The 20,243-nt window shown below is 45.3% G+C and overlaps 1 protein-coding gene across 2 annotated transcripts in view; it reads left to right on the plus strand.

Moving 5' to 3' along the window:
• LOC115098164 (niban-like protein 1) overlaps positions 1–20,243 on the plus strand; it is a 165,686-nt gene that overhangs the window by 118,861 nt on the left and 26,582 nt on the right. For both annotated transcript variants that reach the window (XM_029614545.1, XM_029614546.1), the window contains exons 4-7: positions 231–336; positions 5,043–5,210; positions 14,073–14,188; positions 14,981–15,085. In XM_029614545.1, coding sequence (XP_029470405.1) covers positions 231–336; positions 5,043–5,210; positions 14,073–14,188; positions 14,981–15,085 — 495 coding nt within the window. The remainder of the gene's footprint in view (positions 1–230; positions 337–5,042; positions 5,211–14,072; positions 14,189–14,980; positions 15,086–20,243) is intronic.

The raw sequence follows: 20,243 nt of genomic DNA on the forward strand, positions 1-20,243 counted from the left end.
TAGAATGGTTCAACTGCCATCCCCTTTTTATAGTGACACTATATGTGGAAATAGAGATTGGGGAGCTAAGAGGTCTAGTGATGTGGTTAGGTGTAGCTACCTGGTTTCTCTACAGCACTACTAATTTAAAGGGGCAGTCATAAGAGAGGATGGTTTAGCTACCCCTTGGCAAATATATTATTGGTATTCCTTAATCTCCGAACAATGGGATCTTTTTCTTCTCTCTGCAGGCTTACGATAGGGGGATCCAGCCTCGAGCGGGTATAAACTGTGCTGGGTACAAGGTCCTTACCTCCGTTGATCAGTATGTTGATCTTCTTAACAACAGCTTGCCTGGTAAGTCTATTGTCGCTCATGGTCAAAACTCAACTGGATGCAAAAACTTGAGGGACAGCAGAAGACCCACATACAGCCATTACTTGGTTTATGATAGCATCTTGGTTTGGGATGGAGGAGTGGGGAGGGAGTATGAGGAAGTCTTTGCTGGGGTGGTGCTCCACTCCTGTCGCAGAATGCTGTTGCAGTTCCAGGGATTGGGTCTTTGGTGGTGAACCCCTGCTTAAAAAGCTGGAAATGGATGGAAGGAAAAAAGTAGGGTTAGGAATGGAAGTGAGGAGGAGACTGGAAAGAGTGCCCTCATCTGGGGTGTGTCATACAATGGATCCATATACATTCATGAATTTATATGGCACATGCTGGTTTGTAGGACATGCGTCCCAACTCAAACCCAATACATACGCGCACAGATTCTGTTCTGCATGGAACATGCTCACATTAAAGCACACAAGCAATATCCTGTGACATCCATGCAGATGTGGATTAGCACAACACTTGTTCACTTAGTTTTGAAGGCCTGAAATGAATGAATGATGGGATTATTGGTTTGTTTAAGTGACTTTACAAAGTGGGTCATTCCATATCAAGTGGACCAAGGGTCCACACTCAACCTCCTCCAAATCGAGCAAAATTTTGCATGGATGTTCTCTAGGGTCTCAAACAAAACCGTACTAAATTTTTTTCATCTGGATCGCCATTGGTTGGAGAGCTAGAGGCAGTTGAATGGAGGTCACCTCTGAGTACCATGCTCCATGCAACCTAAAATGGCCATTTTGTCCAGGTGCTGCAGCCCGACAATACCTCTCAGGGCCTGAAATTTTGTGGATTAGTACAACCCCAGGTGGTAAGTCCCAATGTAAAGTTTGGAACACAGTGTGCTTGCCTCCCTTTTTTATGGGCCAGCAAAGAATGTGAAAAATTTTACAAAAGAAATATAAAGCCTACTTTGACTCCTCATTGCCTCTGACCTATAGCTTGATTCAGGCCCAATAGTCATGGCCCATGGCACACGATTTTCACTAAGACTTTACAGGCAACTGGAAGCAAAGATATAATTACATAAAGACACGGTCACTTCTTAAATCCAAATTTTTGTCAATTTTCTAGTGCAAATATCTGTGTAGTTTAATTCTTTTCTTTTTTGTCATTTGATAGAGCATTTTTTTTTCCTACAAAAGTCACCCTATTCCATTTTGGACCCAGTCTTGCTTTGGTCAGAATTAAGGCCCCAACGATGTGCATCATTTGTATGCGTGGGCATGCTATGTTAAAAAGAAGCATATTTGGCGCCTTGCTGTGTAAGACGCAAATCAGCTAGAGATGTGGAATTTTACAGTGCGGCAAAGCTTGTGCTTAATACCCTTGTAGCTTATGACACATCTTGCTTCAACATACTTTCATAAAAGACCCCTCAAAATGGACATTTTATTGTGCTGTGTTTACTGCACGCAAGCCTGAACATGCAAAAGTATCACCTTCACAAGGAACTATGATGATGTCATGTTAGCGGTGTGTTGTGGCAGAGATTTTGGGAACATGCAGGCCTGTGACACCATTGTGCGCTTTGTGGTATCAAATTTTCCTTTGTCCCAAAGGAAGACATTTTAGCAATCGGACCTGTTCAGGATGAGAGGTTTAGCAAAGGTCACAGCTGCTGGCGCAAGGAAAAATAATCAAGCCCATTAATGCAACTAAAATTTGCATTAGCAAAATTTCGAATGACGTCACCTCATTCATTGCAAGTGTACTAGAACATGAATATTTTCATGCCCTTCAAGTATCCAGCTTCCAACCTGGTCAGTATTTAGCTTGCATCTATGATAAATCCTGGTGGATTGGCCATATATGTGAAGTCTCAACTGAAGAATGTGATGTCTTGGTCAATTTCTTGACCTGCCAGGTCATTTACTGGCCCTGTGGGGTTCCAGAAGAGCACATTATTGCTACCCTTGATGCACCCATAACATCTTCATCAGGCGGACAGTACATTTATTCACAAGCCACTTTGTTAAGCATTGATGGGACATTCAAAAGCATGTGCAAGGCAGGAAAAATCACTAAATGAATTTTTGTGAAATCTGCAGTCTAAGCAATACTCGTATGTAGTGTCTTGCCTTTTCTTGTTTTAAGCTTAAATAAAAGCTTGGAAACCTGTGGCTGCTACTCTGGAGTGGCCCCTAGGTGATGAGGTTGTCTATTTTGCTGAATTGGCAGTGGCTCAGCCACCACTGACCAATGCAAGGTAACTAATCAGCAAAGTTTTGCACTGACTTTAGATATATTTTCATAAATTAGTCAAATATGTCAAAAGCTAAAAGTATGGTAAGCACAGTAAACTAAGCTGCACTGTAAAATTTCACATCTCTAGCTCATTTGCATGTTTCACAGTTGGGTGCCAAAGATGGCTCTCTCTAACATGGTGCATTCACGCATGCAAATGATGCTTGACTTTGGGACTGTAATTCTGACCAAAGTAAGTAGAGATATTTGCACCCAAAAAATGGAGAGAGTTTGCATAAAAAGGTGACATGTATTTATGTAACTATATCTTTGCTTCCAGTTGGCTGCAAAGCCTCCTAGTGAAAATCCTAGATGTTCATCATGGGCCATGACTACTGATCCAGTTATGGCCTTAATCGAAGTATACATTGTTACATTTTTTGTTTGCTTTTATGTATGGCTTTTTTTTTTTGTACATAGGTTAGACCTATTGTAGTGTTAAGCAATTTTAATAAATGTATATATTAGGAGCAATGTGGAGTCAAAGTAGGCCTATTTATTTTGTAAACTTTTTCACATACTTTGCTGGCCCATAAAGGGTGTAAGCTCATGTTAGGTTCCAAACTTTGCATAGGAATTTAGCACCAGGAGTTCTAATAATCCACAAAATTTCAGGCCATTACAGGGGTTGTTTGGCTGCTGTGCTCGGACAAAATGGCTGCTTTGTGTTGCAATAGATATCCAGCCAAAAAATTTAGCATAATTTTGTTTGAGGCCGTAGCGGACATCCACACACAACTTTTATTCAATTGAAGGAGGTCACATGTGGATGATTTTCTAAAATGGTTCACTTGACATGGAATGTCCCAAGGATATGCAAAATCAGAACCTAGACTCGAAACAGTTCTTTGCTCTTGGTCCCTTGTATCAGCAGCAGGCTACATGTCCCTAATATTGTATGTCCTTTATTCCTTTATTATATTCCCTAGGGTATTTTCAACACATTGGGGTTGGATTTTCAAAATGGACTGTCTGGCTCCTCCTTGAATTTGTCTAGGCAGCCCTCGACATTTTAAAAATCTCCCCACTCTTGAATGTCTAAATTTTAACCAGGAGTGCTTCTGGGGTGAGGGAGAGAATTTGGATGCTTAGCACTGGTATTCAGTTTGGTCACCTAACTTGGACCAGCCAAACAGCAGACCAAAATCCTTTTTAGGCTTATTTCCAGCCACAAACTGGGGGTAACTTTTTCAAAAGGATTGACACGTGTAAATGTAACTACTGTTGTAGCAATTTTCAAAAGCCATTTACCAGTGTAAGGTGTTTACCCATGCTTGATCTCTCCTCCTCAGGTCAATCCCTCAATTTGGTCTTTGCTTCCACCTACCAGCTTTTTCTCTCTACCCCCATCAGGCTCGCTCCCTGCAAGGCTTGGAACTCCTCCATCCCCAGTTATCTCCCCTCCCCCCCAGGAAGACTCCATGGGTTTATGTCTGCTCCCATCCAGGCATTACTCCTGGGGGGGGAGATAGTCCTCCCCCCCCCTTATTCTCTCCCCTCACCTTGTCTGTTCCTTAGCTTTAGCAAAATCCTTAGCTTTGTCTCGATCTGCCACCCCTTGTTTTACAAGACACCCAGGCTCTCTTACCTTCCCCCAAGCTTGCTGTCTGCTTGTTCTCTACCTTGCTCAGTCAGGCTTTTCTGGATCCTCGCTAATCTCTTCTTTGTTCCGGTCCACGTTGGCCAGCCTGCTGCTGCTCCTTTCTCACTTCCAGCTGACACAGACACTATTCCTTCCTTTCTGCCAGCCTGTGCAAGCCAATGACACTGCTGCTGCTTCCTGGTCCCTGTACCTAATTTTATGAGACAAATGCAGAATTCTGCACAGGAGGAGAATTCTGCTTAAACTTTGCCCAGGTGTGCAAGGCAGAATTCCTGCAGGAGTAATGTATGGACTTTCAGAGCCATCATACATAAACAAATCCTTTTGCTTAAACTGTCTTTGCTGTCACCACCTAGGCGCTGCTGTATATATTGCTAATTTATTTTCTGTGAAGTTCTTTATCTCATGCTAATGCTTGTCTGAAAGGAGCTTTGAAAAGGTCTTACCTTTCTTTCAAATCAAGTCAAGCAGCATCTCATATCACACCCAAGTGTTGTGCATGAGGAGTAGCTAGTGAATGGATTGCAGGGGTATGGAAGGGCTCACAGCTTAGGCAATCGCAGGTGCAATGTCATGTCTGCCATTTTTGTGTAGGTAAAATCATGGTGCAGGATGGACAATGCTGCTAAGATGTTTCACACATGTTCTGTGTGTGTGGCAGCATCGTGGGCTTCCTGGTATTCTTTCTTCTTCCACCATGTGGGGTGCTGTAGGTCTAATCTTACCACATCCTGGAGAGAGGGATGATATCTCTTCCCCCTCCGCTCTCCCTGCTACCCTCTTCATTAATATTTTTTTCTTTAATTTCTTTTGTGTTTTAAAGGAGGGAAGGGCAAATCCAGCAGCTCCCAGATTCTGAAGTGTGCCACCCAGTTTCCCATCATCCTCTGGCACCCCTATGCCCGCCATTACTACTTCTGTGTCATGACAGAAAAGGAGCATGTGAAGTGGACAGCTGTCTTCCAGGACTCTGTGAGACACGCCAACAATGGTAAGCAGAGCCTCGGTACTGAGGGGATGTTTCAGAACTGGAGCTGTAATATTTCTCTGTGCAGAAGATACTCTTGCCTGTCTTGCCCAGAGGCAATGGGAGAATACTCACTTATGAAAGCTAGGGATGAATGCTGACCTGTCCTCCACCAGGGTAGGGCCAGTAAGCAGAAATGGAGTCAGAGCGCTAATCCCCATGCAGGTTAGAAAGACCCTGTTTCATGATTGGAGAGGGGGTGATAAAGCACCAATGGTGCGACAATGACAGCTCGTCTCTTCCTCCGGCCATTTAGGCTTTGGTGGTTGTTTTAAAATGTGCTGAATAAAACATTTGGCTTTTAATTTTCTGCCCTGGGCCTGCCTGGGTTTAGAGAGCTGTGCGGGAAGTAAATGGGAAGAGCTTCTGTGGCTGTTGGATATGGGGAGTATTTTCCTCTGAAATTGATGAGAGGATGCAGGGGGGGTGGAGTTAACATGTTTTTTTTTTTTTAATAAATAAAATCATGTTTATGGATTTGGAGGAATTATCCTGTTTTGGAAAGACAGAAACAAGGCCTCAGACTTTCAAGGAGAAATAAAAATAGCATTGTAAGCTCACTACTTCCACCCTCTTGATTTTGGGTAGCTTGTTTTGAAATTTAAAAAAAAAAAAAAAAAAAAAAAAAAAGCCTTCCCAAGCTGGGTTAGGTGATGCTTAGACACTCACTCAGTACCCCTGAATTTTTTCACTCTGCTGCCCTTGGCATTCAATATCAGTGCAGCGGGCAGTAATGCTCCGATCTGGAAGTTAGAAGACGGTGCTTCTGTATGGCAGGGAGAGGCTGGGACTGAACAAATGAAATACTCTACAGTACTGCTTTGGAGGGTGAGAGAAAATCTGGAGGGGAGTGGGCAGGCATCCAGTCTGACTGGTAAATTACTTTTGGACACCAGCCAAGTTGAGGTCTGGCTTGGAAACTCAAATGATTCAGTATTTTCTTTTCTTTGCGTTAATGCTGCGGGCTTCCTCAGGGATAGCCACAGTGGCCATTTTTCTGCCTTCAGCTGGGAAAATGGGAGTGCGCTGTCACACATAGTTGGGTTCTTACTCTCTCCTTTTCTGTCTGTCAAAGCTGAGACTACTCTGCTTTTGCTTCTGTTGGGAGGGAGCTGGAGTTGCTGCCCTTCTCCAGCTCCACCCATCCTGCTGTGACAGGTCGCTGGCAGAAGGAACACCTCGCATGCCTAGGCGGGCAGGCAGGGTGGGGGGGGAGTCGCAGAATCCTGGCTGCTTGGCCCATGTGGGCAGGGTGGGGCAGGTTGGTTTTCCCATGTGCTCACGCCCATCCTGCTGTAATCCTCTCTCAAGAACAAAAGTGTGTGTGTGTGTGTGTGTGTGTGTTTAGTGGAGAGGCTGGACTTTACATTGCTGAGCATGAAAATGTTAAATGGCCTCTGAAAATCATCCTGTATTGTGTGCTGTTAAATATGCTTGTTCTGGTCAAATCTTTAAAAAGCTATTTGTCAACTGAAACATATATTTTGAGGTGTTGGGTAACCATCTTCTGCAGGCACAATTCTCCAAGGACAAGCAGCATGACTGTCCTCGCACATAGATGACATAAGAACATGCCATACTGGGTCAGACCAAGGGTCCATCAAGCCCAGCATCCTGTTTCCAACAGTGGCCAATCCAGGCCATAAGAACCTGGCAAGTACCCAAAAAGGAAGTCTATTCCATGTAACCATCATCGGATGGAGCCCGGCAAGGAAACATTATGTCAGTTTCTAGAACTTTGAGCCTCTGAGCATGCTCAGAATGCATTATACCATGCATCCTCTCAGGATCCCCTTTGGTCTCCTTTTTTTTTCCCCTCGGAGCCTGTCGTCTCAGTCACGTGAAAGCATCACTTTTCTAAATGTTTGGCTTACTTTTCAAAAACGTTTTTGCGATTTTTCATTTCACTGCCTTGTGCAGTCAGCGCACGGTCCCCCCAGTTCTCCTGTTAGTGTTCTAGGTAGGTTTTCGATGTTTATCGGTAAGGTGGTGGTGTTTGGTTTTTTTTGTGTTTTTGTGGTCGATACCCCCAGAGTATTGGTGTGTTTGGTGCCTGCCAGCCATTGATGGTCATTGCCATTGATTTCAGTTTCATGCCCTTTTTTATTTCAAGACAAGTCCACTTTGTGATTCTAAACAATGCTCCCAGTACACAAGGACCATGTTTATCACAGACATTCATTGTAAATTTGTAAATTATTTTCTTTTGTTATGACCACCTTGTTTTCTCTATCCTCCTACTACCTTTTGGTTTACCCCCGCCCAGGTTCATTCTCCCTGTTGAAATGTATTTTCCAAACTTTCAGTTATTATGTGAACCGGTATGATGTCCCCACTAATACCGGTATATAAAAGTTTCTAAATAAAATAAAATAGATGTCTTGGGGCATTGTATGACATCTGGAGTTGCAGCAAGTGCACCAGGATGACCCCAAAGGGACACAAGATCCGGCTCAACAAGATGAGCACCTCTTTGGGCAGAAGTAGATTGATGCATCGGCATCTATGGACCTCTGAGCTGCAACGATGGACACTGAGCCATTGACATCGGTGAGGTTGTCAACTGAAGGGTATGCCAGAGATCAGCCATCGTTGTGCTCCTCCGTGTCGGATGTCTGGTTCCTGGTCATCAGTCTTGACACCAAGGAAGGCTCATGCTGAGCATTGCGGGAAGCCGCAGAGTCATTGATATCTGTCCCCTGTTGATGCATGGCGCCTGGCACAGGGATGCACCAGCTTCTGCCGGAATGCTTCCAAAGCAACCCTACAGTGAGGAGAGCCAGTCCTTCATTGATGCTGGGGGTGTGTCACTCTATTGGTCCCGATACCAGCCACCGATTCTCCTCTCTGTTCTGAAGAGGATCTAGTTACACCTCCAAAGTTCTAGATCAAGGAGAAACTGGAGAGGCATATGCAGATGGCCATCGAAAAGGCGAATCGCAGCCTTCAATGAGGTGGCACTGCCATTACTCCTCGAGCCACTGTTTGGAATCTCTGCATGCATTAGTGTTACCGCCTCAGCCGGCTTTGGTTCCTAGGGCGGCATCGAAACCCTGTGAGGCACTGCCACCGCCTCTTGCTACTCTGATCATCATTGCTGGTTCATCGGAGGAGGAAGTTTTCCCCCAGACCAGCAAAAGCACTGGGGCCTGTGACTCTGCATCCAGTTCCATTTGTGCCTGCACTGCTGGGTGAAGGCACAGTGACCAGGGCCCGTCCCTAGTCGATAACAGTGGGATAAGGGCACATATGAGCCCTGGGCAGATGACTCATTCATGGTCTCTGATGATGCTTCTGATTTGTGTTCTCTCAGATCCATCTTCTCCTGAGGAGCAAAGGAAGTCGCTGCCAGAGGGACCTCGCCTTCGCAGGGTTTGTCCTATTGATGGCAGAAGCCATCCCTTTTCAGGCATAAAATGCTAGATATCCTCCAGTTCGTGGAACTTCCCAAGGAGACCATGGCAGTCCCAGTTCACAAGATCCTTATGGATCTGCTGTTGAGGATGCGAGAACACCCCCTCATAGTGCCTCCCCTGAACAGGAAGGCAGATATGATTTATCTCGTCCAGAAGGTTCTTGGATTCGATGAGTGTCAGCTGCCCCACCAATTGTTGATAGTTGAATCAGCTGTCAAGAAGGCCAAACATTCTCAGACCCATTCCTCAGCGCCCCTGCTGAAGGATCACAGAATGATGGATGATCTTGAGGGAAAGGTGTTCCAGGGGGCTATGCTTATTGCCTGCATAGCCGCATACCATGAGCCAATATACGCAGGACATCTGGAATCAGGTGTAGAATGTTGCCGAGCAACTGCCTTAGCAGCAGCAAGGCACACTTCTGTCGCTGGTGCATAAGGGCCTGGAGTGCGGAAACCAAGGTCTGCTCAACCTATATTTTTGAAACTGCATCAAGAGTCTCTGCAGCAGGAATCAGTGCCTGCAGGTTTGCATGGCTGAGGGCCTCTGATCTCAGACCAGAGGTGCAGGAGCAACTTGCTAACATGCTGTGCACTGGAGAGAATCTCTTTGGAGATAAGATCAAGGACGCGGTGGCCCAAATCTGGGATCAGTGCAAAGAGGGTGGGGATTTTGCTTCCAGTACTTCCTGATACCAAAGAAAACAGGTGGACTCCATTCCATCTTAGACCCAAGGGTCTTGAACAAATTCATCAAAAAAAGAACATTTCAAGATAGTTTCCCTGGGCACCTTGACCCCCTTCTGTGCTCCCTAGATCTAAGATATGTACACACACATTGAGATCTTACAAAGTCACCGGAAGTATCTCAAATTCATGGTGGGAAATCGGCACTTCCAGTATCATGTTCTTCCATTTTGGGCTTGTGTGTGCCCCGCATATCTTTACGAAATTCCTGGCCATGGTAGTGGCGCACCTTCGCAGACTGAGTTTCCCGTATCTGGATGATTAGCTAGTCAAGTGCACCTCTCGGGTGGGGGCTGACAGGTCCATGTGCTCCACCATCTGGGTGTTGAAGACACTAGGGCTTGTCATCAACTACTCAAAATCCCTTCTCTGCCCATCATCTCAATTGTACTTTAATAAAGCCCTGCTACACATTACTCAGGCCAAGGCCTTCCTGCCTCAACAAAGGGCCATCGGCCCAATGACCATTGCAGCAGGGATTTAACAGAACCAGCATAAGTCAGCTTGGCACATGTTTAGGATATTGGGCCATATGGCCGTGACAATTCATGTCACTACCTTGGCACATTTACATATGGGAAAGACCCAATGGACCCTAAGGTCACAGCAATGTCAGGCTATGCAAAACCTCCAGGTTTTGCATCAGTCACCTTGTCTCTCTGGGACTCTTTATCCTGTGGCGAGTAACTTCAAATCTGGAATGGGGGATCTCCTTTCAAAGTGCTCCTACTCAAAATTTCCTCACCATGGATGCATCCACCCTGGGTTAGGGAGCTAATGTAATTGACTCAGGACTGTGAGTCTATGGTCTGCCCAGGAACAACTCTATCAAAAGGTTTCCTGGAGCTCCTGGCGATCAGGTACACACTATTGATCAGATCTGTTATAGTCAGGCAGGACTGCATCTAGGGGGCCATGACGAGGCTTACTGTTTGAGCCATAGCAGCATTGGTGGCCTACTTGCAAGCAGTTCCTATGGAGGAGATCTGCAGAGTTGCAATGTGAATGTGTGGCGAGCGCTCCACATCACATTGTTTGGATAGGGATGGCTGATGCAACAGCAAATTTGGCCAATCTGTCCTTTGGAACTTGTTTGAGGTTTAGAACCCAACTTTGTTCCTGCCTAGGGCCTGTTTGTGTGCAGGCTGCGCCCCCCCCCCCTCCATTACCAACAAAATTAGTTACTGTTGGGCCCGTTGACACTTATTGTGTGCTTTGTTGGTCCCCTTTTATGTTGGGGAGCAGGGGGGGGGCAGCCTGTAGCTAGGGATTCACCCATGTTCGAGAACTGCCATCCTGCTTGTTCCTGAAGAAAGCAGAGTTGCTTACCTGTAATAGGTGTTCTCTGGGGACAGTACGATATCAGTCCTTGCAAAACCTGCCTGCCACCCTGCAGAGTTGTTTCCACTATGTGGGTTTCTTCTCTTGTTTTATCCTTGAATTCTATATTATAAAACTGAAGGGGACCCTACGTGGACGTGTGGTTATAATGCACGCTGAGTATGCTCAATGAGACTCAATCAAAATTCTAGAAATTTTGACATGTTTTCCATGCTGGGGTCCATTCGATGATGTCCCCTGATGTCACCCATGCTGGGGGTCCATTCGATGATATCACCCATGTGTGAGGACTGACATCCTGCTGTCCTTGGAGACCACCTGTTACAGGGCAGCAACTCTGCTTTATGATAAAGGTCAGGCGAAGACAGACTTCTTTTCAAAGCTGCAATTTTATTTATCTTGAGAACACTTAGTTTTTGGTATGTTTAAATCAAGGCGTTCTCCATTTTAATAATACTTTAGTGGTCACTTTTCGCTTTTAATGTGCTGCACCTTAAAATCAGATGGCCTTAAAAGGAGCTTTTAACAGTTTAGAACAACTTGGACAAACAAAGCTTTAGGAAGCACCCATACCAACCAGTAATACCCAGGGTGGTTTCCCAACTCTGGGGTGGTCCTGTTCATCCATACAGACCTGGTATCTTGGTTGTGGTGGTACTACCTGCTGCTGGTTGGGATCATGTGTCTGTTCTTATCTAAAGTGTTGAAACCAACTGCGTTTTAAGGACACCCTGCAGCATGTATCCTCTGGAATAAGTAACTGATTTTATAAACAAAATATCAATCTACAATCATATTTTTACTAATAGGACACACAGAGAAACGTTTGTTCCTACCTCATGGCTCTACCCTGACCTGCTGGGTTCTACTGGCATGCTAGTTCCCTGAGATCTATGATGGGGCTCAGGAGAGGGCAGCAATACTGACCCCCCCCCCCCCCCACACACACACACACACACACTCCCACCATAATGTGGAGGCTTTTCCTAAGGCCCAATAAAGCTATCACCTGGGACCTGTAGGATTTGCCTTGGTTGCACGGTGCTCTACGAGCTGCTAACAAGAACCAGAATTTGAGGGAAGGAGGTACAGAGGAGGCGGGGAGAATTAGCCAGATATGGGAAGGACAAACATAGAACAGAATCTCTGGTATTAGAAATATGACTGTCCTTTCCTGTTGATTATGCAATATTTGATGTACTAACATGGACAGTATTTATATAAACCTGTCATGCCATAAAATGTTCTTGTGCGAGATCAGGAGCCTATGCGCACACTTGTTCATACATTAAGAACATAAAACGGCATCACTGGGCATCAGTTTGCATATCTGGTCACACTAATGATAGATCATAAAAGAAAGGGGGGGGAGATGGTGGAAGAGGATAGTACTGAAGAGTTTATCTACTTCATTTGCAGTCCATGGACAGGACAACAGTCTGGGGATTGTACCACTGACTGCTATAGAGAGGATACTGCTGACTACTCAAGGAAGGGGACACAACTATATCCCTGGGTGGTTGCAAGATGCCAGATGTCTGTGAGCAGTTGTGGAATGCAGGAAATGAGTGGGATGTAGCCACAAGTTTAGTGTCTCTGCTATGCGCCATAGTTCAGCCCTGTCAGGCTTGTTTGTCTGAAACCAGTAAGAGCTGCTGCCGCCTCCCTCCTCTCCCTGCCTCAGCTTTCCCCCCCCCCCCCCCCCACCCTTTGCAACTCTTTACGTCTCTGCTGAGCTCTGATCTGCACAAATGAAGCAGATTCAGGAACACGTGAGTTGTACTGACTGCTTCTCAGCTTAATCACTGTGGCCCTTTTTTTTTTTTTTTACTGAGCCAGGATCTGCAGCGTAATTACAACTGTGGACTGACAAAGACAGCCACTGTGTCCTGGCATTGCCCAGAGTGGAATCCTGCACATTTTGGGGTGGGAACAAGAATGGTTAGTAAATCGCCTTCTGAAGCATTACAAAATTAGGTTGGTGTCAAAGCATGAAGAATTACAAGACTTCTCCCCCAGTCCTGATGACTAAAATATAGCTGACACCATTTCTCCCCACCCCCACCTTTTTCTCTCCCGTCAGATGTGAAATTTTTCATAGTTTCAAATGAATCTTCCCACAGCATGACATTTCTGCTCCTCATGGAGTGATGATCAAAACACTTGCATATGAACTGCAAAATGCTAGATATAGGATGTGGGATTTGCTGGCAAGGGCATATTGGGAACATTTTGTTTTCATGCACATCTTCCAACCCCTGCTGGAAATTTTTCATCTTTTATATACATATTTATTTATTTTTGACACTCGCTCAGTGCTCGCTCCTCTGCAAGGCGACATCTGTTTGCGTAGTGTGACACACATTGGTCTGGGCGTTAGAATACAGCTCCTTTGAGTAGATCTGTGCGGAGGAAGTTAAGGGATATGTGTGTGCTGTAAGTGTGCCAGCGTGTATGTAAACGTGAGTAGGGTTGGGAAGAAATATACATGTATTTACACCCTCGCAGTTCATGTACATGTCCACATTTCCTTCTATATATTAAAAAAAAAAAAATAAATAAATTTGGGGTGTGGGGGTTTTTTCTTTTTTTTTTACCTGAGTTTTATAATTAAAACCCTATTGTCACAAGCTCTTTTTGGATCCAGTCTGTTTTTCTTTGATTTTTTTTTTCTTTTTGTATTTTTCTGGATCAGAAGAATGTCCCTGCTAACAAGAGAGACGACACATGGAGTACCCACTTGTTCCTACTTCTGTGGCACACTGTTACCAGATGATGCCGGGCTAATATGGGACTGGTTTGGTCTCGGATGGAGGAATTTGTAATTCTAATTTCTTTACAGGTCCCTAAAGTGGACTTGGAGTTTAATATCAAGGCAGGCTGAATTATCCCTGGTAATCATACAGCAGAGTGTTTCACATTGTTGTTTGGAATCTGAAATTCAGGGTCTTATGGTTGAGTTGCAAGATGAAATGCCATCTGAAGAACACTGGATTCTTTGTAGGTTGGAGGGAGTTGAGGAAGTTCCATCTTGCACGTTACAGTGACAACTTCTGGCTGAACCCAGGGTGTAATAGGGGCCCCCTTTGCCAGAGTACTGTGACTGGGCAAGGAAAGGATTTGCATGTCTCAATTTAGGAAACCACCTGATGACCATGAATTTCAACCTAAAGCACCTTGGCCTGAAGTCCCATTGATGACAAAGTGAATTAGAGCAGGTTCCGCCTGGGCCGGAAGACTCAAGTATGAAGGGATGTTAGCCAGGAACTCGAAACAAAAAAACTGTTTCTTCTTTTCCTTCAACAAAATGTGGTTTTCTGTAGGGATTTCGGAGGATTCCAAAGTGGAGGCCCCAGCTTTCACAGATGCCGTCAGGCTGTATCGCCAGTCAAAGGAGCAGTACGGGACCTGGGACATGCTGTGTGGTAATGAAGTTCAGGTGAGGTGGGGATAAGGGGAGTTTTTGTGCCCCCTTTCAAGGCAAAAATATACCATGCAGAGCAGTGCAGGCTGTAATAATCAGAAAGGGGAAAGTTTTCAATAGCCTGCATTGCAGTCCAGTCTGTGGGCACTTTTATACCCACAGACCTTGTAGCAAATTTAGAAAGGGAAACTACCCGGGTAGTTTCACTTTTCAAAATTGCTTTGCTTTGGACCTGTTATTTCTGCAGGCGGTGGTTTGGGGCACAACAGCATGCATGGCTTTTGAAAATCAAATATACACATGGCTTCTCTGCCTGATCTAAAACTATGCCCCCTCCTCACTGGGAACATCCCTTGATGCATATAGGGCATGCCGTAGTCACCCAGCTAGGTCACTCAGAAAACTGTTCTCCCTGAGTGCCAAAAATAAACACAACTTTGCTGTTTCTAGCTCAAAAGAGATCTTCCCATTTCTATATCTAATACCTTATTGGCCTGCCCTCTGTGTGGTAAGAAGTGGTGAGATTGGCTGGGCTGGTTTGCATGGTGAGCTCCTGACTGTGCTCTTCAGTATGAACCTGGGATGGGCCCGGTGGTGTTTGGATCTTCAGTGGTTTGTGGTCATGGCGCTGGCTTTTTGAACAGAGAGCTTCGAGTTTGAGGAGAGACATGGAAGCTGTGGGGGGGAGGGGGGAGGTCAGGCGAGGAAGTGTGAGCAAGATTAAAAATAGGTAATGGACTCATGAGAGGTGTGTATTTTGTTTGGTTTTTTTTTTTTTGGTCTTGTTTTTTTTTCTCCTCCTTGCAGGTTTTGAGTAATCTGGTGATGGAAGAGCTGATCCCAGAGCTGAAGAACGTGATTGGTCCAAAGTTGAAGGGCAAATCCCAAGATAGACAGCGAGCATGGATGCTGGTGAGGAGGACAGATGAATGGGCTGGGGAAGGGAGGAAGACAGAGCCAGTCTATTTGGCAAACATCTCTTTATTAGAAAGATATCGCGGAAGACCATACTCGCAGCCTGTTCTACAAGACAAACTAGTTCCAGTCAAGGGATTTGCTCCAAAAATGGGGTTGGGGATAAATCTGTGATCTTAGGGTTTGAGATGAATCTTAATAGGACATTTTTCAAACTGCCCACTTCGCTGCCAAAGTGAGTACTTTTTATCCAGCGGGGTTTGTGCTGGTTTTCATAGTGGAAGTACACAGGGAATTTGACTTGACAAGTGCTGCAGTCGCCTCAACTTTTGCTGTACATGCTGTACCCATGTACAATGACACACACAGAACTAAAACCATCTACATGTCTTACTTCCCCCCCCCCCCCATCTAAACACGCCACAGGGAATACCACCTCCTAATGCAGCTAAAAGTACAAGCATTGTGCAACCCAGTGCCTCCTTTAGCTGGGTTAAGGGTGGTCCTTACCTGAGGAAATGAATTGAAAATGTCACCCCCACCCCATGGCCAGTCGGCTTTAAAGGGTGCACTTACCAAGGCACCATTGCTCTCTTATCTCTTGGACTAGTTTAAGTGGGAGCTAGGTGCCCTCTATGTACTGGGGAATAGTACCCAGTGTCTGAGATCTTCCCGTTTGAAAGTGTTGTATTCTTGGACTTTCTCTAGTGTGGAAGTTCTTCTCTGTCAGGTGGTGGGGCAATAAAGGAAATATGACTTCATTTCTTTCTGAGCCTGAGTCAGATTTGTGATCCTGTCTGACAGACGGTTGGTATTTTAGACGTGTTTCTTCTCCTTTTGATGGCTTGAGATAAGTATCTCCTTTTCCTCTGATCTCATCTCTTGGTCACGTTACTGTGCCTGGTTACCCTGGTGATGCCGTTTGTGCGTGCCACCCAACACAAAACTGAAGCCTTCAGAAACGGAAACCCAGTGGTAAGAGGGAAGGAGTGGTTTTTGACTACCCTACTAAGTTTTTTTTTTTTTGTTCTCTTAACAGCATTAGTGACTGAAGGAGAGACTGCGCTTACCTAATAGAACTTGTCTCATAGGCCCAAATGGGGGGAGAGAGGCTTAGCCTGTAATCCGGAGAAAGATCAGCAGGTGCAGGTGAAAAGCCATTACATGGGACAGTGAGAGGTCTTAATGCTTCCCATAATCCCCCCTCTTACACACACAGCTCAGATGTTAAATAGGAGGGCGGAGGTCTGCGTGCTCTCCTGCACCATCGAGGCTGCTGGTTAGAGCATTGATGCTCTCCACAGCTGGCTTTGCTGCAGATGGGAAAGGGGGGAATAGACTGAGCTTCCGGAAATGAAGCTGTGTATCAGGTCCATCATTTCATTTGGCTTGTATTTGTTTGTCTTAATTTGTAAGAGGGAGACTAATGTGTGCTCAGTTTTGTAGTTTTTATGACTCTGTGGGTCCTTATGCCCCTTTGTACTTCCAGTTCAGTCAGAATTAGGGCTAGGGTCTGGCACGGTGAGCCTTCACGTGCAGCTACCTTGGGATATTCCTCCCTGTTCTGTATCCTCTCCCAATTGCTTAGTCCAGTCATTGCAGTGATGGTCCTGAGCTGGGGGCCAAGCATCAAGGCTACTTTCAGAATTCTGCAGTCATGAGCCTAGAATCTGGCCACCAGGTCCCGGCGCTGTGAGTGCTGCCTCTGCAGCATCCCTAGCCCCGGCTGACCTGATGAGCTGAAGATGTTTCTGCTCTGTTTTAACCAGGGAGTCTGTGTAATTTAAATGTCCTGGAAGTAAAAATGAGCATGTACTGAAAACTGGAATTCTAACATCACTCTAAGAAGAGAAGCCCATTTGCATGCATCAGGGTTTGGGAATTTAGTAGTAGAATTGAAGGAATCCCAGTTTTGGTTTACCATTTGGAGGAGTTACCATGCCTGATATCTAGAGACCTTTGTTTTCAGTTTTTATTTTATTTTTCCCTAGAATTTCAGTGTTTTATTATAACAGACAAATGGAAGAAAATCAGTGGAAAGGAAGGACTCCTTGCTTTTCCTCTTGTTAGACCAGTCCGTTACACTTCAGCAGCTGAGGAATGGGGAAATACTGAGACAAAGGGTGCACCCCTTTTTTTTGATGACCTTGTTTTGGCCATAAAAGGGGAGTAGTCGTAGGCTCTTGCCAGTCCTGTCTCCAGCAGCTCCAGACAAGTGTAGATGGGACTGATTGGAACACGCCCAGTGTCGGGGGTGCATCCCCAGCCTTGTAAGAGTCTACGAAGTTCCTGGGCCAACAACCTCTCAGGGTTGCCTTCCCCCAGTGCAGTTTCCTCTCAGATGGGACCCCCTCCCCCCTTACTTCCTTGGTTGCAGGCACCTAGGAATGGATCCCTGCTCCTGAGGGATTGAGGATCCTCCTAAGAGGACCCACTTCTTAGAGGGTCTTTGTGGACCTGGCCTTATTTCTAACAAAAGATTGGTGGCTTCTTCACTCTCTGGCTGTCTTCTAGTGTCCCCCCGCCTTAGGGCCCCAGCACATTGTTTGCTGCTCTGGATATGGTGGGGAGAATAAAACCTTAAATAAAACAACCAAAAAAACAAGAGCACAGAGAGAGAGGAAGCTGGGATCTTGGTTCTTGATTTGGCACTAGGCAGCACATGTGTTCCATCTTCTGTGGAATAAATATCCATTTTGAGCAGTGCCTCGTTTTGATTCTCGTAGCATTTGGAAAGATTCCAGTATGAGGGAATAAGGCAAGGTAATAATGTGTAATGGCACTGAGGTTTAATGCAGCATTTTTCATACTTTTTTTTTTTTCTATAGTTTAAGCAGTGAGTAATATGCTGTATGCACACCATAAAAATGGGGGCAGGCTGATGAATCAGCGTTCGTTTTCCTGTGAATGTGACTCATTCACAGTCCAAGTTAAAGGACAAGGTGGTAAGGGTTTGCGCTGTAGCTGAGTAGTAGTTTCAAGGTGGTTGCTGATGTTATTTTCAAGAGGTTGCTTCAGTTGTTTGAAACCTGATCTGCAGTAGAAGCAGAACATAAGATGCATCGAACATTTATTGCTACACTGGCAAAATAGGTTATGCATTCCAAACATTATGATCTCTGTATTCTGTACACACTGTATTTAAAAATCTGTTTGCAATTTTTGCAATTGATGAGGGTTTGTTATTTGAATATATGTTTGCTATGTGTGCTGTATGGTTGAATTCTATGAGGAATGTGTAGTTATTTGTGCACAGGGTGTGACATAGCGGTTTTTAAGTGTATGTATATTTAAATGTATGTACAAATGTTTACATGATTAGGAATAAGATACAGCATTTATCAGGAATTTACTGTAAACAAGTAATTCAATTAACCTAGGGAAATATAGTAAACCGGGAAATAAAAGGAGTAGATTAACTTAAATAGGGTGCCACTCCTGCATGGCTGACTTGTTTTGTTTGGCATGATGGTGGCCTAGTGGGAACCCCTTCGAGCTGGGGAAGGGCCACGGGAGGAGGCTGGGTCAATGACTAATGCTGCTCCCTTTGCTCTAGGGGAGGAGGAAGGGCTGCCTCCAGTGCAGCTAGGCCTGATGGCCTCTGTGGGGGAAGGGGCTCTGGGGAAGGCCTGGGGATAAAGTTGACAGACCTAGAACAGGGCCTTGGATCCATCCCCACTGGGGGCCTGGCAGGGGCCCACCCTATGGGATTTTCTCCAGATTTTGTAGTGACAATGCACCAGGCTTTCTGCATTGTGCAGAAACCTGGTTCTGTGGCTGATTCTAGATCCATGGACCAGGGGTCCATGGAAGGCAGAAGTGGGGCCTCTAAATGTCTATGGGATATGCTGAAACTGAAAGGTTCTCCTGGCATAACTACCATCTTGGACTCTGAAGAGGAAGAGTTGGCAGACGAGTCATTGCCGAGAGCACCCCCTGAGCTCCCGGGGAAGGGACAGTGTTCATTGGAGGAGGAAAATTCCTCAGACTATTTTGAAAGGAGGAGCTCTCATTCCTTATTTCCAATGTACTGGTGACCTTGAAAAGTGCAAATGACCTTGGAAAGTGCAAATGACCTGATAGATGGTGACATCATCCTACAAGGGATAAGGAAGCTGTCAAGGACCTCTTCTTTTGTGCAAGGCTTAAGACAAATAGTATTGGCCAAATGGGAATTCCCTCAGGGGGATGGAGGAAATTGTATCCCCTCCCTGCTGATGAAAGGAACAAGTTGCATAATCCACAGATACACATTGGTGTCAGCAGTGGCCCATAAAACTACTATTCCCATAGGAGGAGGTACAGCCCTTAAGGACCCTCAGTACAGGGTGATGAAAGTAGTCCTTAAGCAGGTCTTCTACACAGGGGCCATGGTGGTCCAGTCCTTGATCTGTGGGGGTTATGTGGCCTGGGCTGCCATATGCTGGATTCATCAGTTGCCTGAGAATCAAGAAACTGTTCACTTGGAATTGGCAGTGGACTTTTGGCCGATAAAATGTATGACCTAATTAGACTGATCTCTAGATCAGGCGCTTCCGGGGTGGCAACCAGGAGGCTCCTCTGCTTTGTAGTTGGGCCGTAGACTCTGCATCAAAATCTCACCTATGTAAACTCCTTAAGGGGGGGGGGGGGGGACGGACAGACTCCTTTTCGGAGAAAACTTAGAGAAATTGGTAAAGGGCTGACTGGTGTGCAGGGTTTTAGGTGGCAACATTTCAGATACCAACACAAGGGTAAAGAGTCAGGTTTTCAGCTGCACACACATCGAGAAATTCCAGTCCTTTTGCGAAGCTAAGAAGCCAAGGACAGGTAGTGGGCACCCTCCACAGTGATACCAGTGGAGGATGTTTCGCATATATTATGCAGAGTGGGCCCAGATTATGAGGGATCTCCCTAGTATTCTGATAAAATGAGGAAAATTAGGAAAAAACTGAAAGGTGCAGCTGCAAAGGTTAAGTGTTTAAAAATACAATCCTAGAGGCACAGTCCAGATGTATTCCACGTATTAAGAAAGGTGGAGGGAAGGCAAAACAATTACCGTCATGGTTAAAAGCTGAGGTGAAGGAGACTATTTTAGCCAAAAAAAGTTTTCAAAAATTGGAAGAAGGATCCATCTGAAGAAAATAGGATAAAACATAAGCATATTCAAGCTAAG

This window comes from Rhinatrema bivittatum, chromosome 8 (genome assembly GCF_901001135.1).
Source record: "Rhinatrema bivittatum chromosome 8, aRhiBiv1.1, whole genome shotgun sequence".
NCBI classification, from domain to species: domain Eukaryota; kingdom Metazoa; phylum Chordata; class Amphibia; order Gymnophiona; family Rhinatrematidae; genus Rhinatrema; species Rhinatrema bivittatum.